Source organism: Rhipicephalus sanguineus, chromosome 1, assembly GCF_013339695.2.
Source record: "Rhipicephalus sanguineus isolate Rsan-2018 chromosome 1, BIME_Rsan_1.4, whole genome shotgun sequence".
Classification (NCBI taxonomy): Eukaryota; Metazoa; Arthropoda; class Arachnida; order Ixodida; family Ixodidae; genus Rhipicephalus; species Rhipicephalus sanguineus.
Genome location: NC_051176.1, coordinates 219,359,759 through 219,387,313, shown reverse-complemented (window position 1 = coordinate 219,387,313; position 27,555 = coordinate 219,359,759). Strand labels below are relative to the sequence as shown.

Genomic DNA, 27,555 nt, shown 5'->3' with positions numbered 1-27,555 from the left:
ACCTGACAGTGGCCAAAAGGTGAGGCCATAGCGGCCAGGTGAAGTGGTCCTCCAGCACACTGTAGCATACTTCTTGAGCAGCAGGGTCTTTCAGTGGCTCAAGTGTCAAACCCAGGAGTAGCAGAGCAGTCCGGAGAACACTTTCCACACGGGCACAGGCTACAGATCGCTGAATGCCACCACTCGAGAGTTCCTTAGGGGCTGCCAACATATGACTCCTGCTGTCCAAAGCCATGACAATTTCTCTCTGCAATGCAACACGCTCTTTAGCCAGCCACTGGCTTAGTGGATGTTTGGAGTCCCTGCAAATGAAAATCTATGTTGGATGCTACCTGTGGTATTCAAATGATACACGTAGAAACGAGGCATTGCAATGGCTGTTAGCCCCGCTTGCTGGTATGACAACATAATATGGTAAACAGTGCAAAAACAGGATAAACAATGACTGAGCAGACATTACAAGGGCTAACTTCCATATAAGGTTTAATGCAAAGGGGCGAAAGACAAAGGCAGAGAGAAGAGTAGGTGAATGAACAAATTGCACAGATGTCCTGATTACATCAGCAATTTACGAATTTGGAGTACACAAGAGAGGGGGGGGGGGGCACTGTTATGTAAATAAATATATGTTATTTATTCCTGTGACAGGAATAAATAACTTAGGAGTACGAGAGGAATAAATGCAATAGAAACAGTTTGTTGCACTTACCCAAGGATGTGCATCACGATATGCCTAGCAACTTTTGAATTCTTTGGATGTGGTTCTAGCATTTCTTGAAGAGCTGGTGGCCATTCCTGGTATAAGGAATGAGCAAAAAATCCAAGTGAGTTGGCCAGGTGTGCCTTCAAACACAAGAATAAAAGTGAAAATTTTAAAGGGGCTCTGCAACACCTTCTCAAAAGACCATACAATGGACTCAGTTGCCTGTCGAATCTCCTGCTACAAAATTTTTTTTTCTTTCTATTCGTCAAATATAAGCAGAGTTATCGCATGAAGTGAACGCTTACTCTCTCCTTTCATTGCCATGAGCACTCTGGAAGTTAGACATCACCACGGACTATAGCCTTGAGCATTTTCTCTTTTTTTTCCCCCTGGGTATGTGTTGCTGCTACATCCAGTTAAGACATGCGTAGCGCCAGCACGTGGCAGCACCGTGTAGGGACTACGGTACCTGCAACATGTGACACATGGCCTCCAAGATTGCCTTATTTAGGCCGTTCATGCAACTGGCCAGTACCTGCAGGCTCACTCACTGCATAGTTGTAAGAACACTGCGAAAGAGACAGCAAACAATTTTTAGCTGTCTCTTAAATGAAACTGTAAATTCCCTGCTGTGTGCAGTGCAATAATACTCGGCTCACATGTTCACAGGAGCCTTGACTGCAAATCCGCAACATTTTTTTAACATACTCAAAAAGTGTTGCAGAGTCCTTTAAGACATTCTTATGACATATGCATATGGTATATAAGCGACACTTATTTTCTTAATTTTTTTTTTTCTGTTACATGTAATAGATAGGGACACCTCCATGCCTACTAATGGTAGCTGAATGGCTGCCTGCATTGCACTGCAACTATAGCATGTTATTGTCCAATCAGCCACTATGCAATCATTACGGTCCCACAGTTTTGATTCTGAGACTGCAGCACATCTGGTTCAGGGCTACACTTTTTCCGGTCAATGTCATCACAAATTTCACAAGTAATGTGGCAGGTTATGCAAGAAAGATAGCATCTTGCCCCCTTTTGCATGCTTCGTAACACGTGGGAGCTGACACTGGTGTACTAAGCAGCACAACAAAATAAAAAATTCTGGAAGGTTTTCCAAGCAATTTATTTCCTACTTGTGATCTTGATGCACAACTATACATCAGAAAAGTGCTAGACAGTAGACACAAAGCAGCAGCAGCGGCAGCTGCAACCAACATGTGGGTCATGGCCTGTATTCGCAAACCAGCCTGATCCTTATCTCCCTTTCTTCCTTGTTGTTACACTGCACTTCCTAAACAAGTTAGGCCAGTATTCACCTATCAACCTTACAGTAAGAGCTACAGATAAGGCTGGTTTGTGAACACAGGCTTTCCTTAAAATTTAATATTTTTCAGTAATTGCGAGCTATACTAGACTTGTGCATTAAATTAATCTAATGCAATCATGGTAAAATCACTTAATCAAATCACGATGACTACAGGAGTGAAAGTTTCTTTGCTGGCCCTCCAAACCACACACAAGAGCTGGCTCACTCAGACAGCTAGAGACAACTATCACTTATTTCTTTTCTTGCATCATCAAACATTTTAGTATTTGCCCCATTAACCCACATCCTAATTAAAACCCAAACATGACGAAAAAAAAAATATATTTTAACAAGAACATAAAAGAGAGAGAGACAGAAATTATCTGTTATACCAGCATCCCTGTAGCAGAATAATGAAGTGTAATGTTACTTGTTTTACAGCATACACTACTGTTTTTTACATCATCTACAGGTTCTTGCATATATGCCACACTAACTACTATCTAGCCATTTTAAAAGTTTGGGATGAGACAAAATGTCTATATTAGCCTACACTACCATCAGAATATATGTATACATTACTCGTAAAATTTGTAGGAAATGTGAATTTTCAAGTCGTAAAAATATGACTTTCTATAAAACTGCAATTAGTATAAACATGTTCCAGGTATTTGGTCACATACTGCAGTAAATAAAAACTAAAATAAGCTGATAAGTGTGGAAACATGCAAAAGTACATAAGAAATCACAGCTATTAAAAGAAGAGCTTTCACTGATTCACAATGTTGTTTTCATATTAGATAAACAATATACCTGAGGCACACAGTAATTTAATTAAGAACATTGCATGCATGGTAACACCAGTGTTGTATGCGTTACCGAAAAAAAGTAACTAAATACGTTACTCGTTACGCTAAAGAAAAAGGAACGCGTTACCGCCCTACGTTACCCATAAAAAAAGTTAAGCGCATTACCGTTACCATTACTGAAAAAAAGTAACGGACGTTACTTCTGCCGTTACTGCATACTCAGAAATCTTAATCAGCGCACCTTCGCTGCTGGAACGCACAATAGCAACTTTATAATGTTCATATTTATATTTCACCTAAAAGTTCTCGCCGAAACAACAATTTTACTCGAAGTACTGATTAAATTTTAATGAGAATAATTTGCACAAATGCGCTGTATCTTGGCAGTACGGCCTAAAGTTGCCTGTATAGTTACATGTGACGGCTTCTGACTCTGTGACACATGGGGAAGCCATTTTTTCGCAGTGAGACAATAAAATAAAAGTGATCGATTTCATCGTCAACGTTCTCCGCAAACAACACGTCACTGAACAAATCTGCAGTAATTATAACGGCGTGCTTTTACTTACAAAATAAATGCACAAATTTTTTAGCAGTAAATAAATGCTTCAATCGCATAAATCCAGGGAAAAGTATTTGCGCGTATGGACATTTTTTTTTCAATTTACCTTTTATAATTACCGCAGATATGGCGTCTGTGTATGTGAAGGTGTTCAGTGATAGCCTCGCTCGCAGGAATTCAATAGCCCGAAACCTAGTCGCAGTTGCAGACAGCAAGAAGCAAAACTAATTTTGAATACTGAATTCATGAACAGTGCTAGAGTATTACAGGGACAACTTCCTAATGTAACGACTAAGTGCTGAATGTAAGCAACAGCTGCGTTTCAGAGCTGTAATCGTACAGCTTGACTCTCTTCTTAGCGAATACGTCCGCACCTATGCTAAATAGGAGCTCAACGGATGCGCTGTATGGTACTCGTGTAATCCCTGTCAGGAAGGGCTGGTGAACGCGCATAAAGTTTTCCTTGAGCCCGCTCAACGCAATAATATGCGGCACCAAAGGAACTGAGACAGTCTCTCATCTTCAGATGGTGATCATGTCGAGAAGGCACTTCCGGAGGCACTTCAGTTCATCGATAATCAACGACAACTTGAAACTCGATAGCCAATCAACGACAACTGAAACTCGATAGCAAGGTAGCCGAAACTATAGCAGATCCGCTTAATAAATTTCGGCAATTTGCTGCTCATTGAAATTTCTCCCGTGCAAAGAAGGACCCCGTGCGGGGTCGCTTTGTCAACGCTTGGCGGGCCGACAGCAGCCTGCCGCAGCGATAAAATAACTGAAGCAAAGTGCGACTACGGATGAAGAGAGAAAGACAAAATAACGACGGGACGAGCTCTGAGAAAAGCGCTCCTACAAGACGAATTAATATTGTGTAAGACTGCGAGGAAAATTGGAATAAAAAGTAACGAGTAACGTGAGACCTCACGTTACCAAAAAATGGTAACGAAAGTACGTTACCCGTTACAGTTCGGAAATAGTCACGAGTACGTTACTAAGTTACTGAAAAAAGTAACGCGTTACCGGTAACATCGTTACTTTGTAACGCGTTACCGCCAACGCTGGATAACACACACACTGGATAAATTCTCAGAACAAAAAAATGTATAAAAATGGACATTAGAGCTAAAAAAAGAGCTCTCCACTTACACGGTTGTTTTCATACTGCAGAATTCTGGCAAAAAGCTCCTGTTGTCGCTTCTCTTCAGGTGTGATGCACTCGCCAGAGCCCTGTAATTTCCTGAACAAAAGCACTGCAGTCACAAAACCTGCCAATAACTCACAAAATTAAAAAGTAAATCGGCACCCTACCTTGCTGCCATTTCAGCAATTTTCCTTTCTTGCTCTTGGAGGTCTCTTAGGTACTACCGAAACAAAATAAAACAGGAGTCAATGTTCACTCTGTACAAGCCTTCTTTGCACATTCGCAAATTCAGCACGCGCACTTCTAGCTGCTCTGGCTTTCTGGGCCAAGCTCTTGACCCCCACTGGTAAGAGAGCAACAGTAGAAGGCCAAAGAAACTGATACAGCCATGGTTTATCAGAGGGTGCTGTCTATCTTTACTTTTTTATTGACGCAAGCAACAGACGAAAGGAGAAGGCGGAAGATAGTGTCACTTGGCCAACTGAACTCTGAGAAAGAACATGCTGTCCCACTCAGCAAGCTAATCTGGTAATAAAGCATATCTATGACTAATGACGTCAATGAACTTGCTTGATATATTTTTCTTCTTTTGTTGCTACAAAGGCCAGAAATGCACCAAGGCCACAGGGCCTCCAGCAGCAATGCATAAACTGAACACAGTCACTGTGCCCACCTCTGCCTGTTTCTTCCTGCCAGCCATCAGGTTATCCATGAGTCGACGCTGAAGTTCAAGGCGCTAGAAAATAGAAAGTGGAATCTTTGAGGATACCTATGAGGATTTGAAATATCTTTTTCCTGATGTAGGGAACACTCAAGAAACTGTTTCTATGAAGAGCTGTATACTCTTGATGCTGAGAGGGTCATCATAAATATCTGCTCACTGGCATCTTTGAATAATTTATTGCATGGCTAGTATGCGAAACAATGCCAGATGAACAACAGGTGCAAAGAGACACACTTCTTTTGTTTGTTTTTATGCCTGTTCCCATGTATCCTCCATACTGCAAAACCTCTTGCACAGGAAGGGGAGGAGGGGGTGTATAACCCACTGGGGGCCACTTGAACTGCTGCATCCATCTATGCATGCCCATCAGTAACTAAGGGCACAAGTTTGATGCCATGCATTTGTTTGAACTATACCCTTGGTGTGCCATGCAACCACATTCCTCCACGTTTCATTTATGTTTGCTTTCCTAAACTAGGAATGAGTCTGAGCATTGTTTTACAAATGACTATACACTGCCTGGTTATCAGTGACAAGGATACAATAATTGTGTGCGAAATAAGGCCTTTTTTTTTTGGTGAGAAACTCCCACTAGGCCAAGGAGCTACTCATTCTAAAATTCAGGTATGAGCTAAAGTGGCCATACATTGATTATGCCTGCCTAAGCTTTAACTCAACTACATACACACCTATAATTTATCAATTCAAGCTCTTGAGGTTACTTGAAGTGCCCGTTTTAAATTCAAAATGTGTCAATGCCTTTCTAATTTTAATCAAAAAGCGTGTTTGAAGGTTTAAAACTCACCAGCAAAAATGCTCTTACACAAATATCTGACATTATTTTCAATGACAAATAACAAGTAATAGTGATTCAATGACACTGCCTAGTGATTAGAAAAGTTTTTACATGCCAGCACAAGTACTAGTTATTAGTATTACAACTGAGGAAGAAGGAGGTGAAGAAACAAAAAGTACCAGATTCTGTTTAGCCATGGGGTCCACAGTCCTTTGGATAAGTGCATGGTAACGCCGACACACAGCAGTGTTTTCCTGTTCCATTTGTTCCATGGGTGACAGCACTCTTCTGCATATTGCAATAGGAAAGTATTATGCTTGCTAGGCACTAGAACACAAAGTTACCATTTTTGTATTTTTCATTGTATAGATTCAAAGAAGTCATATAGAGTGAACAATGGCTGCCACTGAAAAGAAAGAGTGTGAAATACACACATACGAATCAGATCTTCACTACAGGTAATAAGTAATGATCGGTGATAAGTATAGGCAACTGAATATTGCTTCACAAAAAACAATTTCATGTATGTCTATAACAGACAGCACCATTTCACCAGTGGGGTTTCACATGCCACTTATTACAGGTGACCAGGCACGTAGCCAGGATTTTTTTTCGGGGGGGGGGGGCAAGGCCTAATTGTTCGAAAGAAAGTCTTTCCATGGCAAAAAGAAAAAAAAGTTGTCTGGGAATATAGAAGGCTGGACGAATTTCGGAGTCACCATAAATGACTTTACAGTGAGAGAGAGGTTGCAAGACTGGGCAGGCCATGGGAATGGAAGTACTAAGTAGGCATCAGATAGTAGGATGTACAGTTGGCTTGCGTTCAATCATGATGAAAGCAATTTAGTTATCGAACAGGTAAAACTAAGTAATGAGCTCAAGACTGCCAAAACAAAGCACTGCTTCTTTTGGCAGTACTTGCCTAATCATAGGACAATCCTGAATATAGCACACACCCAGGTTTTACGAGTTCAAAGTAAAAAACAAACACAGAAATTAGATTCCAACTGCTAAAGAAAGCACAGAAATCTGATAGAAACCTGAATACAAAAACATGATTAAACCAGCAAAATTTATACACATACAAAATAAACTTATTCTCCATCGTTACCACTCTGAAACAGCACTTCATCATTGCCGATGGACAGTTGGGGGTACAGGGGGCCAGTAGACCCCCCCCCCCACCCTGAGGAAGTCAATTGTCGCGGGTGCCCACCCATAAAAAAATCCTAGCGCCGCCCCTGCTGATGTACCACACTATATCATCCTCCATACGGTCAATTGCATGTTTGATGTTCCACATCACATGACTCCACGACAAGCACAAACGCAATGGTGGACTATGCCCTGAAATGAATGCAATTTTCTGGAATGCCAAAAACATGTGATGTTAATTGTTACCACTAGCTTGGTATGTAAATAACCTCTCAAATAACTCATGCAGTAAAAGACTGAAAGAAGCATGTTGTCATCATGCCAGGTTATGCTACATGAGAGCTTGTTCTATCGTCATTTTGTGATGGCAATGACATGGCTAGTCTCCGGCTCTAGGCAGCTGTGAAAAATGAGCAAGGTTTTGGCTTCAAATCTGACCATGCCACTCGGTCAATATTTTGATCCATTTCTCATGAAAAAAAAAAAAGGCATGTAATAAATCTGTTTATACAGTACTTTTTCATTCTGAGCTTTGACAAAAATTTTTTAGAGCTGGGGAAAAAAAACGTCTTCAGCAAAATATGGCATGTGTGTGATTCATTCAGTGTTTCATAGAACCTCCTAGACAGGCACAGCAGCCATTGGGGATACCACTGGGGTAACCAATGGGATCAAGCATGTTTGTGGTGAGCAGTTATGTTCAAGTTATGTAGTGATGGTTATTTCAGGATCGGAATTAATAAAAATTATGGCCCATAAAAATGTATGGGTCCCAGCTGGAACCTTTGGTCAGTATCAAATTTGTGAAAAATCTAATCAGCCATAGTCAAATTATCTAATGTCTACTGTTTGACAGACTTGCATTATGTATTTGCAATATCCCGATGGAGGCTCTTGTTTTACACAGTGCATCTTTAGCAAAAAATTCATCGTCATGCAGCACTGACAAGAGTTAATTAATGCCAAACCACGGTATGATTATGAGGCATGCAGTAGTGGGAGACTGTGGATTAACCCTTACTCCCTGGGGTTCTTTAACATGCAACTAAGTACACAGCAAACAGAGATGCCATAATAGGCAAAAGTTATTAAAGGTACCTTGCTGCCTTTGTCTTTCCGAGTGTACCACATGTTCTCGTAGTAAACATGGGGTTGGACAGCAATGCAGCATCAGAAGAGGTATCCGAGTGTGGCTGCTGATGAGACTGCCGCGACAGAATTCGAGGAGCCACAAACGCCACAGATGGCAGACCCACCCCACCTGGTAACTCGGGCATGCATGGCGTCTCCAACTCAACAGTGGGTGATGGACATGAGTAGGTTTCATTGCACCTTTCTTGTTCAGCATAGAACTGGTTCAGTGATGTTCCTGCAAAGTAGTAAACCACCTGCCATTTTCCATGCTGAAAGCATGCCTTCCTAAGAAATTAAAATTTTCCAACCAACCAACCTAAAGAATACATTAATAAAATCTCTTGGCAGTGCTATTCAAACATACCAGTTGCCCACATATCAGCAGAGAAAGCACAAAAGTGCTTTCTTTGCTGATATGTGCAATTGTTATTACTGCTGCATGTGATATTATGACTCAATGCATTCTACACAGCAGACACACACACACAAGATGATGCAGGTCACTGAGGCAACTCGAGTGACAAAGCAGAGTTTTAATTAGAAAAAGCAGTGTGTGAAAGTGAGAAATACATTGCATAGCATGGACATGAAAATGTGTTGGTGAGATTTTTTTTTCTCTCTCAGTTATTTCATTAGTCATAGTTCGCAATACACTCAAAGCTATCAATGCCATCATATAGCATGTGGATGCTCTGTACAACATTCTACACTGCCCTGTATGTGCTCTGAATAGTGTAGGCTTTCTTGTAGATGCTTTATGGAGCGTACACAGTATCGTTACGACTGCTGTGTGGCAGTTGCTTCAAAAGAAACTTGTGTTTCTAGGTGGTTTTCAGTCCATGAAAATTAAGGACAAATTTGGGCTTACCCACTTAAGAGTTTCTAAATAGTTAATACCTGCAATACTTATATTGCATTCAAGTGTCAATTGATCAACACTTGAAAATACCTAAACAAACAAATAAAAAAAAACATATTTATAACCGCATTTAGAGCATCAAATTATTAACAGTTCTGCAAGGCAGGAACATATGATGCAAAACCTTCACACTACACCTACTGAATCACTCAACAGCACAATGTGCACTAAAAGACCAATTGTAAAACTATGTTTCCAGAACTTGTGGAACACTTAAAGAAACCAAAAAGGGTAACAGACCACAACTGACTGAGAAACATGCAACAAGCATTGATCAAGTGCTGTTTCGATTCTAAAAGGATGTACTAACTCGCCCAGTTAGTGCCACATCTCAGAGGGCAGCTTTTATATGAACAGGTAACTTGGTTTCAGAGAAAAACAAGGCTGAAGGGGCTATAAGTTCACCTGCAATACAACTTGTCTATATTGTATGTCTTTGCACTGGCAAACCACAGAGGTTACGCTCTGCTGGAGACTACTGGCCTGCTTTGAAAAAGATGCCAATACAGAGGAGTGCTACACTTTTGTAAGTGCAAAGAGAGTGACACGAAACGGCAGCCCAAGTGAGCCATTCATTAGAAAATGTCGCCAGGTAGCAACACAAATCTGAGCGAACACTATCTTTGCAGCAGATGGTTTTTTCACAAACGAACGCAAGCTCACATTTTTTAGTAACTGTGCTGAGCGTTACATTGAAATATATGCACAATAAGATGCAAGCTTTCAGTTTTTGTAAAATTTGAGCAAGAATAGAGCAGCAGTGAGTGTGTCTTTTCCAAGATTTTCAGCAAAAGATGCACATCCCTGTATGCTATATATCCACAACCGCACAGGACACTTTCATTGGATAAAATCTTTTTAGTAAGCATTTGAAAACAATATACAGCAATAAAATTGGATTTAAAGTCTCAATCAGACACATTAGCTGTTATTCAGTATGTTTCAAGCATTATGCATGATAGTGCACAGGAACGTGTAGAAGAGCGCAAAGGCAGACTGTACCTAAAATCTGCGCTAGGCAACACGCCAACAAAAATACACCTGTGCATTTGTCCCATACTACAACCTTATGCCAGTGGCATCAAGGAGGATTCAGTACACCATAAGTGCTCTAGTGTACTTGTCTATTTGACCCACTGCAACACTGTAAACAAACAAAAGGTGGAATCATATAGCAGTGCTGGCTGCAGGAGGCTTTTGTGTTCCTCTATAGTGCCTATGTGACCCAACAGCAGCTAACTGCAAACTTCTATGAGTACATCATATCCATCTTCATCCCCTAGTTCCCAAGAAGCAAGTCTGCTAGACAACATGGTCTAGAGTATCTGTGAGAGAGGCAGACTAACGCTCCTGACACATGGTTGAACAGAAAATTGAACTAAACCCCTTTCCTTTATGCTAAAGAACATCTTATCAAAAGTAGTTCTGCCACTAACATATGGTACAACATATTTGCATGTTTCCAGTAAGCAATGCAGCATAACACATTGCTGCTTCTTTAAAGTGAAATTGACAAACAAATACCAACGATGTGCAGTCAACATGGCTGCATAGGCTTTATAGGCTCAGTGGCACAAACAAGCACAGCATTTTACCCAGCTGGTTCTGCCTTCTGGAGCTGGAACAACCTTTGTGCGAGCATGCACTGTAGTACTTCGTTTCATACATCACGTGCAACACTGTAGAGGCTAGAGATCCTTGCTGTAAATACGCTCGCACCAACAAATAGTTTATTGTTTTTACCACCCAGAATGTGATTTCTTCTTTTTTTAGGCTGACAAATACATGAAGATGTTTTATGCGTTAGCAACAAACAAGCTCTATTACACGGTTAAACATGTTGCTCCACATCACCTAGCATTTCATTGTTTTCAGTTTCTGGTATTCTTCTCTCCTTTTTTTTTTTCTTTCTATTTTCTCCCTCTTTTCTTTTTCTCTCTTTTTTTACTCTTCTTTTTTTTTATAGACAGCCAGTCTGAGAACTGGCTAACCTCACTGTCATTCAGGCTATTTCTTCCTCCTTCCTTCCTTATTTGCGGCCAGTCGCGGCGCTTAATGTGCAAGCTCATGCTCGGTTCGCACAAGCATTTACACCCAAGAAAGCCAACCACGAAGACACCCAAAGCTATACATTTTGCTGACTGAACTTCCTGCATAACTTCAACAGCGTTGCACCTGATTGAAATGAAGTGTAGTGCCACCCCCCCCCCCCCAATTGCCCCTGTTTGCAGGGGAGCTATTCTAATATGTCCATCTAATGGACTGTCCATGTTGACCGCCACTGATTGGCTGGAGCTCAGCAAGCAGCACCCCCCTTGTTTCAGTTCTTCAGCAACGTCATTTTGACGTCACGGAGCTTTCACAACTCTTGACACAAATGAGTGGGACAGAACGCACTTCAACGCAACGAATGCCGCCAGCAGAGATCCACTTTTGGTTGCACAAACCCCTGAGGCCATGCATGAACTCTGATCATGTGATCGCATTAACCCTCGAATTAGGTTCAATGCGGCCGCCGCCTGACGCACCTGGGAAGGTGGATATGCATTCCTGCATCGTTCTCAAGCATCTGGGACACGTTCATATGCAAGGACAGACTTGTCAAGTTTGTTTAAGTTTTCTGTTACTGTACATTTCATCCACTCTCTTTCTTCTTACGCTGAGATTGTGCTGAGCGGGTTTGGTGCTTCGACGTGTTCAAGAGAGCGATGCCGTCACAGCTCACCCTTTCTCGAGTAACTGAATACGTTCCACCGATATAGACATGTCCATTAGATAGATGCTTCGAGAATAGCTCCCTAGGTTTTCAGAATATGCTGGTTGGAATAAACAGCAAATATCGATATAAAAAGGTACAGTATACAATGCTTTCAAATGTTAATGAAATTATAAAACCAAGCAGAAATTCTGTACTGTGTAAGAGGTCATGATATGATTGACCTGCCAAAGAGAACATAACGCAAGGGTGGAGACTGTACTGTGGAAACAGCCATGATGATTTGCGAGCATTGCTGCAGTAAATGTTAACTCCCTGGCAAACAGTGTCACTGCTACATACAGAACTGTTTCCATAAGCACTAAAATGATTAATAAAATGATTAGTGTCTGGCGACGGAACTGCGGTGACGTGGTTTCTTGACGTTGTCGCGGAGGGGGAACGGGACGGAGGACTGCAGCAGCGTAGCTGATAGCATGCGGCTGCGGCTGTGCTGGCTGAGGAACACCAAGTGACTGCTGTATTTCCTCGCGCACTACTTGAGCAATCGACGTCACCTCAGGCTGTGGAAAAGAGAGCTTCCGGAGCTCCTCTCGCACGATGGCTCGGATAGTTTCGCGCAGGTCGTCAAAGCCAAGGGCGTGCACAGCTGCGCTGTCTGGAATCAGGCGACGGTTGTACTGTCGGGTGCGCATTTCTAGCGTCTTCTCAATTGTCGTCGCTTTGAGTAACACCAGACGGCCTGTTCGAGTTCATAGAATGTTCCCAGACATTCTAGCGCGGCCCATGCAAGACAGCGATCACACGTGCATAGGACCAGTACACAAACATAGCAAAAGAAGCGCGCATGGCAATATTGTACCATTCTGTTTGGACAACCTTTCTGTTTTTAAAGAGCTGGGCATGAGGCTACCCCCTGTTAGGAATATAAGGGCAAAGAAACACCCCACTCCCTTTAAAGGATCCTTACCAAAAAGGAGAGACTCCTATGTTGAGTGTCACTCTGAGTGAACTCCATCTCGGTAAATGTTTCCTAGTCCAAGGTGCACTTAAAGAGCCCAAGTGTCAGGGGCATTACAAATAGCCAAAGACTGCTGTAGCGGAAGTGAAAGAAATAACATGCACTACTTGATCCAAGCAACTAACCGTTTTGAAAGCTGCCTTTCTACTTTTGAGGCTGAGAGCAAGTGCTTTTGCCGAACAGCTTTGAAAACAGCAGTGGAACAAAAAGCCAGCAAGATATGAAAAAAGTGTACATGATTTCGTTGAAAATATTGTTGCTTTTGTAGAAGTCACCCCGATTTAAAATACCTAGCACACCCTGTCTTTCATATTTGCAGTAATGTTATGTATGCATTTAGCTATCCTTATTTGGATACATTTTTTAAAACTTCTGAACAGACACTCGCATCACTCACTCAAAAAAAAAAGAAGGAACAAAACCACAGCTGAGGACCATTGTTAAATAACTGCTACATGACAGTTATTTTAGACGAAAAGCAAAGACTTTGGAGCATAAAAATTTTGTAAGACCAAACTACAGCTAATCGACCTGTGCTAAAAGTCGGCTTGTGAGAAAAGTTTTTTAATACAGGGAATTTCTCAGGCTATGAATGACCACATGGTCAATGGTACATTGCATGAATACGACTACATGGGAGCCACTTGTGCCCAAAGCATACAGCCTTAGTGTAGTTTCATGTGCAGCAATAAAACATGACACAAGAATGGAAACTGTAAGTCACTAACAGAATTATTCAACAGTTGAATAATGCACAATAAAACGTGAATGTTTCATACATACCTATAATCTTTTCCACTCTGTCAAGGCACTGCCTTGCAACAGAAATGACTTTTTTCGCGTTGTTCACGGGCACAGGAGTCTCTGGTATGCCTATTCCAGAAGAAAAGAAGAAAGAAGAGGAAAACTTGCACAATTTTTAGTGTAGCCACAGGCCACCGATAGCCTGGCCCTAGGTTTTCTCTCAAGAGAACGTAATTGTACAGTTTGGGTCTTATAGCATTTATTTTAAAATGAGGTGACCAAGGATGTGCAGAAAATCAGCAAAATGACATGCTTACTGCAAGACAATGGGTGCTCTTACAACAAATGTTACAAGTTTCTTAACTACGATTCTCTGCTGTTTTTGACTGTGTTCTATTTCTATTGGTATATTTGCTAACACTATAGCAAACAACCAGTTACTGTAAAACCCTACTGCTACATTTCTTAGGGGGCCATCAAGAAAGAATACACAATCCAGGAAAAAACATTTATAACTGCTTCTGGAAGCATTACAGATCACGGCGGCAGTTACTCTTACATCTTTATTTGAAGTTGAACAGAAACCCAACAAATCACTCAAAACTTGTTAAATAAAGGTTGCTATCGGCTGCCTGGCAGTTAGATTGAATGTGATACACTATTTTTTTCTAAGCTGTAGCCATGAATTGCACAATGAAGCTTTTGATTTCCAGTTGTCATTTGGGCATAGGTCGGCAAAAAATGTGGAGCTCACTCAGACTCACTCACGAAACATATCTTAGCCTTAGGGCTCACTCGGACACTACACTCACCAAACTTTCCTTCATCTGGACTCACTCGGACTCAGACTCACTATAATTTTTCTCAACCGGACTCACTTGGACTCAGACTCACCAAAATATAATTCACTCGAACTCACTCAGACTCAGACTCATGGCTCGATCTGAGTCTGAGTGAGTCGACTCACGAGTCCGTTAGCCTATAATTAGCCTTTTTCTACCATAATGTCAATGCTCTTTAACGCCAATATCTCGCATAATCGGTGCGCTACTTAGCACCTTCTGATCTCGTACCTTCAAATACGAATTATCTGAGTTCGCAGTTCAGTAAGGGCCTTTTTATTGAAAGAGATGACTCACACGAGATATTTTTATTAGTAACTTCCCGTGAAAAAGTTGGCGGGGGGAGCTCAAGGCACCTCCTCCCCCTCTCCCTCCTCAACTCACGCCTCTGATCAATGAATATTGAGCTGACGTATGAACGGTAGCGCGTTGAAGTATGTGGGACTATACGCGAGTATAAACATGAGCCGACATAAGGCTGATAGTAATGCTGAATTGGAGTAGATAGGACCATATCTCGGCAAAAAATGTGGAGCTCACTCAGGCTCACTCATGCAAGATATTTTGCCCTTAGGGCTCTCTCGGACTCGGACTCACCAAAATTTTGCTCAACCGGACTCACTCAGACTCAGACTCACCAAAATTTTTTCCAACCGAACTCACTCGGACTCAAACTCACAAAAATTTTACTCACCCGAACTCACTCAGACTCATGTCTCGATATGAGTCTGAGTGAGTCTGAGTGAGTCGACTCATGAGTGAGTTTGCCGACCTATGCATTTGGGTCATATGTTCAACAATAACAGCTCCTCTGTGAGCATTCATGTTATTTTTCCAGTGTCAGCCCAGCCATGTGTAGTATTGAAGTAATTATGCAAGGTGGCAAGGGTCATGACAGTGCCCACTTGTGGCTTCATCCACCATCTCTTCACTTCTGATGTTTTGAGTCATCTGGAGATCAGTGTCAATGTCCAACAGGTGCTTCAAGTTGACTGTTTTCAGTGCCAACACAGGTGCCGTCGCTGAGTGATTCACCATCGCAGTTTTCGGATGTAATAACCACGAAGAAAAACGTAACAAGTGCGAAGCTAACATGCATTACTCCACGAAAACTGAATAGAACCAGAGTTCCAGAGTGGGAAAACTTCACAGGAGTGTAACAAAGAGGTTTCACTGTATCTTGTCTGCACATGGCCTGCACAGCTCCACCTCTCCTCCCTAATCTCAACTGAAACATCACCTGTGTATGTTTCAAACCTAAATTCATACTGTCCCTTGCTCATATCTTCAGTAAGCACTAGGTTCACATCGCTCTTTCCATTTTACAAAAATGGATACAGGGTTTACAGGTGTACATTTTAAGGTGATAGTCTGGTCAACAGATGCCTAACTAGAATCTAAATTAGTTCCGATAATTGACATAAAGGTCAAACACCTCATGAACACTCTGCCTGGAATAAGTGGGCTTTCTACACATAGAATAAAGGATTAGAATCACACTCACCATGAGACTCATAATCCTTCAGTAAGCTGGCAGCAATGGCATCCAGGCTTTTTAAATAGTTTACATAGGCTTTCTGAAATTATAAGTGAGGGGGCTTACACATTTTCTGAACATGGAAAAATGCAAGCACTTGAGTAGCCTCCCAGATTTTTAACATTGATAATAATATCGCACTACTGCTGACTGCATAGTTTGTCAGAGTCTTGAAAACAATGAGAACGCAGCAATACTGGTGACACTGCACACACGCATGCAAAGCACACACAAGTGCAAGCGCCCTCTGCTATGCCATTTACTTAACAGGACGACACATACCCTGCCAAGTTTATCAGCACATTCATGCTCAGAGAAAGAATTATCTAGGATGCTAATCTGTGTACTTATCACTTTTCTCTAGTGTCCCTGAACATGCACATGCATGCCCCACAGAATTAGGATGAAAAAAAAGAAAATGTTATCAGCCCATACGAGGCACTGTCCATGAACGACGGAGCTTCATAAATAATAAAGGTGCGCCTGAGGTAGTGAACAGCATGGCAGACGATGCTTTCACTGTCAAGTGCTTTGTGCACTCGCATATACTACTGCCAATCTTGTTATTTCTTACTGTTACAATGTCACGCAATGCCATTGAGTCAATGCTTGTGCAATATTAAAAATATGGGAGACTGTAGATATATAATAGAATAAAATTAATGGACAGAAATGAAAAAAATTATGAGATGAATTGAACAACTTTCTAAATAAAGGAGTAATTAAATGAAATGTGCCACAATAATAATGCTCGCATTTTTATTGTTGAAGTGTACGTTAAAAAGAACACACATACAATAACTTTTTCACAACTTAGGCAGATGTTTTGATATGAAACAATGCTGCTAATAACAGATATCACAAAAACAAGTTGCTGCAGCTTTAACCAGCATCACCTCGTCTGAGTTACTACAGCTGACAGTGTCACCTCAACAACTCAACACGATTTCATGGTCACCCATGCTCAAGTGAGACCCCCATATGAAGATGCCTGCCATATTTCCAACCAGCACATGTTACGGCCTCTGTCTGCTTCCACTGCTTTAGCTGTACTTTAAAGATCGTCCATACATTAAAAGAGGACGATTGACACAATGATGCTAAAAAGCATGTGCAACTATCAATGGTAGCAACCATACAGAAATGAACTTAACTAATAAAACACACACAAAAAAAAGCTAAGTACAAACGTTTTCACATATGGATGTATTTCAATTATGTCAGATACAATCAGGAGCCAAAGTCGACAGTGCCAATCTCTTACTCAACATCTTCACTTGATTGCCTCATTACTGCAACAGCACTTAAAAGGTCAATACGGTGCACGTAGTGTTCATCCACCGGGCTATTATCTGTAGTTTTTGTGTAGTTGGCATTACGTCATTATCAGGCCACCTCTTCATTCTGCACTTCCTCCTCTCTACATGGCAAAAGAAAACAATGCTTTGCACACTGATAGCAAATGAACTCCTCTCCCTAAGACAATGTTCATGTGAAAGCTGGTTATCCTGTAGCTTTGGTGCTTGACAACTGATGTAAGATTTTGTGCACTATGTAGGCTCTGACATGTGACATCTGTGCATTTATTTCGAAGGCTACAGAAGACAATACTGTAGCAGATTAATACAACATCATGTGTATCCTAACAAAGTTGTCGCTGAAATTGTAGAGTCCATTGCAAAAGCCTGTTACTGCCACAGTTAGCACGTTTAGAGCTGGAAGAATCACACAAGGCCAACAATTTTAACACAATGCCTTCTTTACCTATAGATGAAAAATATTTAGCTATGCACGCAAGTGAATATGGGTTTTAGTGTTGGAGATCATGAGAAACAAAATGAAGAAACACTACAGTCTCTAACTACTTCAGTTGGGCACATGAAAATTTTTCCTTTCAGGCAACCTACTTCATTTTACTGCAGGCTTCTATAGAACTGAACAGTCATGCCAATTAATTCAGCCTCGCTCTGCAATATGCTAGCTTCCTGGTTAGCTCAGATGGCAGAAGCAAAGCCCTGAAATGCATCAGCCTCAAGTTCAATCCCTGGGCTGAGTTCGCACGAACACCTTGTTTTCGTCCTGTTCACTTGCAGTCTCATGACTTGCAAGGCGATGCACCCCACCCACTGATGCTCATTAACAAAAAAATGGTGTTCGGAAAAACACGAGAAAACATGGCATACATTTTAAAAGTGCGACGGTAGTGCGATCTCACCCCTGGTTCAGGACAAATATTTCTTTAATTGTGAAGCTTTCTTTCCAAGAAACCAATAAATTTCTTTTGTAGCCTCGCACAATTTTCCTTTCAGTCACTTATCAATCTTATTAAATTCAACTGTGCTACGCAAGAAAGGTGTCAAAATCTATATCATTAGAATCATGGATCAGGGGTGGAAGCGAGCTTCAGTCCTTTGGAGCCGCTCAGGGAGCAGGAGTAATGCGGTTTCGTAGCAGCTTTCGAGTGGTGAAAGGGGAGTTTTGGAGCAGCTTTGGAGCATCAAAAGGTGCGTTTTGGAGCAATGCAAGTTAGTTTTTGAGCATATTTCTAGGGTCCAACATCATTGCTAATCGAAATTTTTATTTCTGGTAAACACAAAAAGTTCCGAAGGTTTTTACTAAACATTCAATGCTGATGCACAGACCAGACTTACCATGAATTAATATTATATATATGTGTGTGTGTGTGTGTGTGTACGTGCACATGAGTGTTACCGTCATTAAAACATCAGAGCTGACAGAACAATAACTTAGAGAAAACAAGGGATAAGCGATGCTTTGGATAGCTACACTTGACTAGACCTCCAACAAATGAAAAACGTTCATGTTAAGTGAACACTGCCACTGACATGAACAACAGCTGAAGACTAGAGATTGATTCATTAAATAACCACAGCCAACTGTGGTGCTCTGACTCCCGCCATTAAAGTGCCCCAGCTGACATGAGAACCAAGAGGAAAATAGAGAAGCAATTCACTGCGTAGCTAAACCCAACTACCCTTCCGAGAAATTTCAAGAGCGAAGCACCTTATGCGCTCGGGCTGTTGGCTTCTCCTGTCGTCGTAGCCCATCACGGTGTCTCCTGTTGTCGCCCGTCAAACAAGACAGCGCGTTCGCTCAAAAAAAGTTCCCAAGAATGTGCACGTGCCCACGAGAGACAACGCCACATGCACTTCTCCGAGTGGCAAATATGACGGTGCATTGGCTCCGGAAAAGCTTTGCTTCTGTGATGGATGATGTCTGCGATGGGCGCTGTCTCTAGCAATAAGAGGACGCTGTCCTCTATTGCTATTGACGTGTCCTTACGGGAAACACCAGTGCTTCGCACCTCCCCAGGTTTCATGTTAGTGGAGCTATTTATTTTTCTTTAAAGTGTTCACATTGACAGAACACAACTGCTGACATATACAAATGAGAAGACGATAGAATTGCTGAAGCAGAGATGAAACGAGCCAGCCATCTCCGTCACACAAAGGGTGCACACAATAACATCGCCGCTCGTGCGAGGCCTGCCATCAATCGCTCCTCAAACATAGAGAAAACGTCCCATCCGTCTTTCGTCGGGAGAAGGAGCATGAAGAGAGCCGGGGGAGGGGGGCAGCGTCGCTTGAGCAGCAACTGCGAACTTTGATCATAAGGGTGCAGTCACTAGCGCTGGCATATGGTGGCCATAGCTGGCGCGTGCATTATCTCGGCAGACATCAGCAAACGACCCATTAATTTCGCGGTGAGACGACAGACAGCACGATAACTGCTTCGCTCCCTGGAGCGGAGCAGTTATCGTTATCCTTTACACCAGCATTTTGTAGAATTCCGCGAGATCAGATCCAAAAGAGTTAAAAGAGTTAGCTGCTAGCCTTACTTCATATAACATCGCAATTTCTCATTACCGCATTTATTGCTTCGCCCTTGCGGCAAAACTGATTTTTTCGCACTGTCACCAACGTCACAGACAGCGCACCAGATGATGATGATAGGATCTCACTTGGGTGCACCACGTCGCAGATGACAGTGGCACGTGAAGGCACGAAAGACCGCTTGGGAGCAGTCATTCCAAGGATTTGGGGACATCTGAATGTGGCACCATCTATCAATGGCAGCAACGGCGTCCTGCCATAACTGAATGGGAAATAAGGTCGAAGTCTGGGTCAGTTGGTACATGACGCTGAGGCAAAAACCAGTCAAAAAGACGCCGGACAAGGGGAAGAAGTGACACACACAAGGACTGGACTAGCAACTGTGCTTTATTAGCTGACAGCACCTCCCAGAAGAACCACGGCGCATGCGCTAATCACGTAAACCCATGAAGTCAAAACCCAAAACAAGAAAAAGCAAAAGCAGAAATTGGCCTACATAACGGCCAAGAATCTACCGCCAGAGTGACAGGAACTCGCATTCCTTCTGCAGTAATGAAATAGACGTACTGCTTACACAATCATCGCGGTGCGTGTTTATATGATAAGCCTCAAGGATTTCGCGCTCCTCCTTGCCACCCCCTCTACCTAAATCTTAACATTGGAAAACAGCGGCATACAACCACAGATCTGGCAGTGGCGGGGAAGATTAGCCCCGTCTGACGTGTTCAACGAATTGTGGTGCTCGCGCAGTCGTTCATTCAAGCATCGGCCAGTTTGGCCGATGTATACTTTTTCGCATGTTAGCGGAATCGCATACACAACATGTTTCGCGCAGGTAGTGTACTTGGTTTTATGCCGAATAGAATACACCGGAGTGCTAGTGTTTCCGCGAGCGACACGTGAACACAGCGCAGAAAGTTTGCAAGGCGCCGAAAGACAACATCTACGCCCTGTCTCAAAGCAACTTTTTTCACATTATGGGAAACCTTATGTATGTAAGGCATCACTACAACACTCTTGCGCTGGGAATCAATTGGTTCTGGACGTCTATTCGCCGGCCTTTTCACCTTTTGCAGCAGCGTTTCTGCTACAGCTGTCAGGACCTGCCGGGGGAAACCCGCTGCTTCCAAGCGCTCAACCTGACAGTCAAAACTCGACTTAACGCAGTGGTGGCAACTCTTCTGCAGTGCATTACGGAAGCAGTTACTCGCGATCCCTCTCTTAACAATTTTTGAGTGCGCGGACGAGTAGGGTAACAAGGATTTCTTGCTTCTGGGAGAAAAGCACCAGCACAAATGTCCATCATCCCTAAAAGTAAGCAAAAGATCCAAAAACCTAATGGAATTGTCCACCGGAAGTTCATGAGTAAAAGATAGGGCGTTAGAGCAACCTCGGAAGTAACTGAGAACTTGTTTTGCCGCCAGTGTGACGGTGTCATTAGATGATAGCTTTAAAATGATCAAGAAATCATCAACATATCTAAAGATATGACAAACACGTGAATCATGAAGAGAGCCCTGAAGCAGGTTGTCAAACTTGGCTAAAAATATCTGGCAAAGAATCGGTGCTACGCACGCCCCAATACAAATTCCTTTTTTCTGTAAGAACTGCGAGCCATTGAATTCCACGACCGTGGAAGAAGATCATGCTTGAATGAACGACTGCGCGAGCACCACAATTCGTTGAACACGTCAGACGGGGCTAATCTTCCCCGCCACTGCCAGATCTGTGGTTGTATGCCGCTGTTTTCCAATGTTAAGATTTTAGGTAGAGGGGGTGGCAAGGAGGAGCGCGAAATCCTTGAGGCTTATCATATAAACACGCACCGCGATGATTGTGTAAGCAGTACGTCTATTTCATTACTGCAGAAGGAATACGAGTTCCTGTCACTCTGGCGGTAGATTCTTGGCCGTTATGTAGGCCAATTTCTGCTTTTGCTTTTTCTTGTTTTGGGTTTTGACTTCATGGGTTTACGTGATTAGCGCATGCGCCGTGGTTCTTCTGGGAGGTGCTGTCAGCTAATAAAGCACAGTTGCTAGTCCAGTCCTTGTGTGTGTCACTTCTTCCCCTTGTCCGGCATCTTTTTGACTGGTTTTTGCCTCAGCGTCATGTACCAACTGACCCAGACTTCGACCTTATTGCATTATATTTCTTCTTCGCTGGGTACCTTTCTAAATGTGCATTCTTCCGGAAGCCAGGCCATTAAGTGTGTTAGCACCATTGCGCTCATCACCTGCCGAGCCCGAGTTCTGTCCCATTGCATCAAGGTGAACTCGGCCCCAAAGGAGCTTGTTGCTTTCTTCGGGTTATTGGAGCCTTCTTCGGGCCACTGGAAGCGTATGACCAAGATCTGGAAATCAGAGTGCTGGAGACAGGTGCGGTTCCTGCATGATTGTCTTCGAATTTTGTGCCTTTCTGGGCATAGTGACTCCGCTGGCGTCCGTTCCCTGCAAGAACATCGTCGCATGGCAAGCCAAGCTACTGAGGTGTTATGGCATCAAGTGCGGCGGTCTTTACCTAAGAAAATACGGCCACAGGTCCACAGTGACAGCGTTACCTTTCTGGAGGGAGCCTCGGTACCACCAGTTGTGAATAACCTTCTTCAGAAGGGCCCCAAGTTCAGCTTGGAGCCAAGAATCAGTGGGCATGAACTTCTTGCGAGTGTACGTCGTGTAGCTCAGAAGGCTGAGAAGGATGAGCAGCAGCGTGTTTTGTCCGAAGGAGTCGATGCTCTCTGCAAAGGTGTCGACTGTCGACCCAAGAAGAGCTCGGGGGCGCTTCACCGCGTTGTGAATCATTTCGTTGACAACGACCTCACGCTACTTGAAGCGGACAAGGAAGGGGGGTTCGTGGTTCTTCCCACGGGAAGCTTTGGTAAAAAAGCCTCGGAAGCCATTGCTAAGAATTTCTTGCCTTCACAACACAAGCCTTCAAAACTGAAGTCCTCTGTGGTCAGCTTCCTAAAGGAGCACAATCTGGTTGCCTTGTCACAGAAGGTGAGTTCTTGCAAAGGCAAACTACTTCGGGTGTTTTTCACCGCAAAAACCCATAAGCCGGATTGCCCGTTGAGGGCTATTGTGACAGAGGCGGACACGTGGCACAAAGTTGTGGGCCAGTTTCTGCAGCGCTATCTGCGATCCTTGACCTTGCAGGATCCTTACAGTGTAGCGAACTCCTCTGGTGTTGTTGAGCTGCTCAGGAAAGGATTCCCAGGCGCCAATGGTGCGTTCTCTGTTGATATAGAGGACTTGTTTTATAGCATCCCCCATGGTGAACTGTTTTTAGCTGTGCGTGAACTGATTGATCAGAATGGTCCTGTTTCCTTTCAAAATGCCTGTGGGTTGTCCGTTGACGCGTTCCTTGAACTGTTAACTATGTATCTTTCTTCCACGGTCGTGGAATTCAATGGCTCGCAGTTCTTACAGAAAAAAGGAATTTGTATTGGGGCGTGCGTAGCACCGATTCTTTGCCAGATATTTTTAGCCAAGTTTGACAACCTGCTTCGGGGCTCTCTTCATGATTCACGTGTTTGTCATATCTTTAGATATGTTGATGATTTCTTGATCATTTTAAAGCTATCATCTAATGACACCGTCACACTGGCGGCAAAACAAGTTCTCAGTTACTTCCGAGGTTGCTCTAACGCCCTATCTTTTACTCATGAACTTCCGGTGGACAATTCCATTAGGTTTTTGGATCTTTGCTTACTTTTAGGGATGATGGACATTTGTGCTGGTGCTTTTCTCCCAGAAGCAAGAAATCCTTGTTACCCTACTCGTCCGCGCACTCAAAAATTGTTAAGAGAGGGATCGCGAGTAACTGCTTCCGTAATGCACTGCAGAAGAGTTGCCACCACTGCGTTAAGTCGAGTTTTGACTGTCAGGTTGAGCGCTTGGAAGCAGCGGGTTTCCCCCGGCAGGTCCTGACAGCTGTAGCAGAAACGCTGCTGCAAAAGGTGAAAAGGCCGGCGAATAGACGTCCAGAACCAATTGATTCCCAGCGCAAGAGTGTTGTAGTGATGCCTTACATACATAAGGTTTCCCATAATGTGAAAAAAGTTGCTTTGAGACAGGGCGTAGATGTTGTCTTTTCGGCGCCTTGCAAACTTTCTGCGCTGTGTTCACGTGTCGCTCGCGGAAACACTAGCACTCCGGTGTGTTCTATTCGGCATAAAACCAAGTACACTACCTGCGCGAAACATGTTGTGTATGCGATTCCGCTAACATGCGAAAAAGTATACATCGGCCAAACTGGCCGATGCTTGAATGAACGACTGCGCGAGCACCACAATTCGTTGAACACGTCAGACGGGGCTAATCTTCCCCGCCACTGCCAGATCTGTGGTTGTATGCCGCTGTTTTCCAATGTTAAGATTTTAGGTAGAGGGGGTGGCAAGGAGGAGCGCGAAATCCTTGAGGCTTATCATATAAACACGCACCGCGATGATTGTGTAAGCAGTACGTCTATTTTATTACTGCAGAAGGAATGCGAGTTCCTGTCATTCTGGCGGTAGATTCTTGGCCGTTATGTATGGCCAATTTCTGCTTTTGCTTTTTCTTGTTTTGGGTTTTGACTTCATGGGTTTACGTGATTAGCGCATGCGCCGTGGTTCTTCTGGGAGGTGCTGTCAGCTAATAAAGCACAGTCGCTAGTCCAGTCCTTGTGTGTGTCACTTCTTCCCCTTGTCCGGCGTCTTTTTGACTGGTTTTTGCCTCAGCTGAATGGGAAAAATGCGAAAAAAAAAATCACACCTGACGAAAAAAGCTAGTTACCAAAAAAGGACTCCCGAATATATGCAGCAGAGACCCACTGGAACATTTTGGTAAAATTGCAGTATCGCACTACAAAGTGTGTAGCTTCCCAGGGCAATTGAACACCGCCCATTAGAAACACACAGGGCCCAAATGTAAAACATTAAACACCTTGGGAAGCCACACGGTTTGTAGTGTGATACTGTAATTTTCCCAGAATGTTCAAATAAGTCTCTGCTGTATAGAACTGGAAGTCCTTTTTGGTAACTAGCGTTTTTCGTCGGATATGATCTTTTTCACCTATTTCCCATTCAGTTACGGCAAGCCACCACCCAACGTCAACAGATGACTATACGTGCACATGTCCCAAAATCTTGGCCATGTTTCGCGCAATAATGCGTTGTGGAGAAGGATGGCGCAGCTTAACCACTTGGCGCAAATGGTGCAGCACTTCCACCCCTGATGTATTGACAATGTTTAAATACTCCAAAACAACTAAAGGCTACCAGTGATGCTGGCAGTGAATTAACATTGGTCATCTGTGTTTCCTTGCCACCTACTCAAAGCACAAGCATTCTCAAATTCTGGCTTTCTTGGAACATAACTGTGGCAGCTACAAATTGAACCTTTAACATTCTGGGAGCAGCCAAACACCGAGCCATAATTCATTGACCAGATCTAAAGCAGTAACAAAATTTGCAAACTGCAACTGTTCAATATGCACCAGACTACAATATGTACATAGTGCCAATTTCCGATTGTAAATAGTGAATGCAGAAGTACATTTGCAATATATGTTTTTCAGACGAATTTACACAAAGTATTAAACAATGAATTTTGATCTGAATCCTAGAACAAGGACTGCCCAAGAGAACTCAAAGCAATTCCATGCCATAAATAGATAATGCAGGCGGGTATTGACACATGCACAACAAGTACGCTAAGCTACTACTGCTCCAATTCCTACATGAGAAGTGGCCTCCACTCTTTTATATAAATATGTATACTGCAGAGCAAGCTGTTAAAAAAATAATGAATAAATGGTATGTCCTGATAGATCTCAAACAATTCAGCAACTTATGGTTATCTAAAAGGGTGCCTATAAACATACAACATACTTCTGACAACATTCTGTATAAACATAACCTTATCAGCATATAAACGCTGAAGAATTGTAGTAGCTAAAGGAACTGCTTTTTTGGTTTGTTAAAGTAAATGCCTTTAATATTCTCAGTGTTGAAACAGTTCTTTCCTGATATTTTGTTAAATACATGTTCCAGATTTCAAGTTTCATCCAAGGTTAGAATAAAAACATATTTTTAGAAATCTGAATGTCATCAATGTAATTTTGGGTACTCTAGTAGCCCAAGTAAGAACAAGGACAAAAGAAGACGCATGTGCCCTCATCCTCTTGTGTCCGTGTACTTGCTTATGTTGGTAGAGCCTTACCTCACCATTCATGTCTAATGTGATACCAACAAGTGCACATCGCAACTCTCATCTTGCATCAATGCGAACACTGACCGGCAATCGCTGGATTGAATAAACTTTATTTAAAACTTCAATCATGATCATCAATAGTTATAAAACATATGCAGAACTATAGAGAACATCAACTGGCCCGGTCTCATACCCAACTGCTGAATATGTCAACATTTTTCACTACTTAGATCTGCGGCTTTGTCACTACAAAGTTTGGGTACCTGGCTCCCTATCTCACACTCACTCACTCACTCTCTCTCTCTCACACACACACACACACACACACACACACACACACACACACACACACACACACACACACACACACACACACACACACACACACACACACAAAGTGTGCGCTGCATTCATGTGTAACGTGATTACACAGTAGACCCCATATTTGACGCAAAACTAAAAAATATTCTGTTTCACGCCATGGGACCACAAAGAAAGAGTTGTACCTAAAACAACTAGCTCTTTTTTATCGCACTAGGGAATTTTAGTCCCGTAGGTATGCGTGCGCAGCTGGCATAAAATAATTTTTTATTGACGTAGAAATGGCATAACATTTTCCCATCAGTTGCTAGCTGATATAACTAGAGAAATGACTAATCTGATGCTCACATCAATCGCATGCGTCGCTGGCTCAGCTGCCGCGCAGCTTGGGTCGTATTGGGCACCAACGAAAAATACATTCACATCGACAGAAACAGCTGCTTACAACAGCGCGAAGAGAGTTCGTGTTATCAAAATGACACCGAAGACAGCTGCCACATCCGAGCGCTGCGATCATCCTGTTCGCGTTGTCATAAAGAATTGTCCTGAAGAACGCAAAGCCAAGAATGACAGCTTACCTCATACTCATTTCGATCGTCCTGGCCAAGAGCCTGAGATACGAGTTCCAACACTAAACCAAACCGATCGCACATTGTCAGTCGCGCGCGGCTCGTCTACTTGCACGCGCGGCTTAGCTCTGAACATACACAAGCGCGAGCGCAAACCCTCATGCGACGCCCCGCGGCCGTGTTCGCTGACGCAAAACGCAGGAAACGCGAGTCCAAAGGCCAGGAACGGAGGAAGCCAGTTGCTTTCATGCAACAGGCAACACGACGTCCGATCGTCTGCTGGTGCGTGCGAGGACACCGCCCACGCGCGACTATCTGCAAACAATCGCAAAATGTTGTGTGACGTCACAAGAGCAGAAACCACGGCAACGGAGCGACCACTCTGTCGACTCCGCCTTTTCGCCAGACGTCGCTAGCAGACGGCTGCTCGCTTGTGACTTGTAGTTCACATCAGAAACAGATAACTCAAAAGTACAACGCCGTATTACGACCGTTT

The 27,555-nt window shown here is 43.0% G+C and overlaps 1 protein-coding gene across 3 annotated transcripts; it reads right to left on the bottom strand.

Annotated features, from left to right (window-relative positions):
* Positions 1–27,402, bottom strand: LOC119372311 (VPS9 domain-containing protein 1; the record flags this gene model as incomplete). 3 transcript variants are annotated; one of them, XM_037642787.2, is given in 10 exon segments in its annotated part: positions 1–302; positions 710–795; positions 4,542–4,632; positions 4,704–4,756; positions 5,210–5,272; positions 6,236–6,344; positions 8,310–8,580; positions 13,785–13,874; positions 16,092–16,164; positions 27,069–27,395. In XM_037642787.2, coding segments are annotated over 10 exon segments (1,213 nt in total), but the record flags the coding sequence as incomplete, so codon positions are not given.
* Positions 27,403–27,555: the final 153 nt, after the last annotated feature.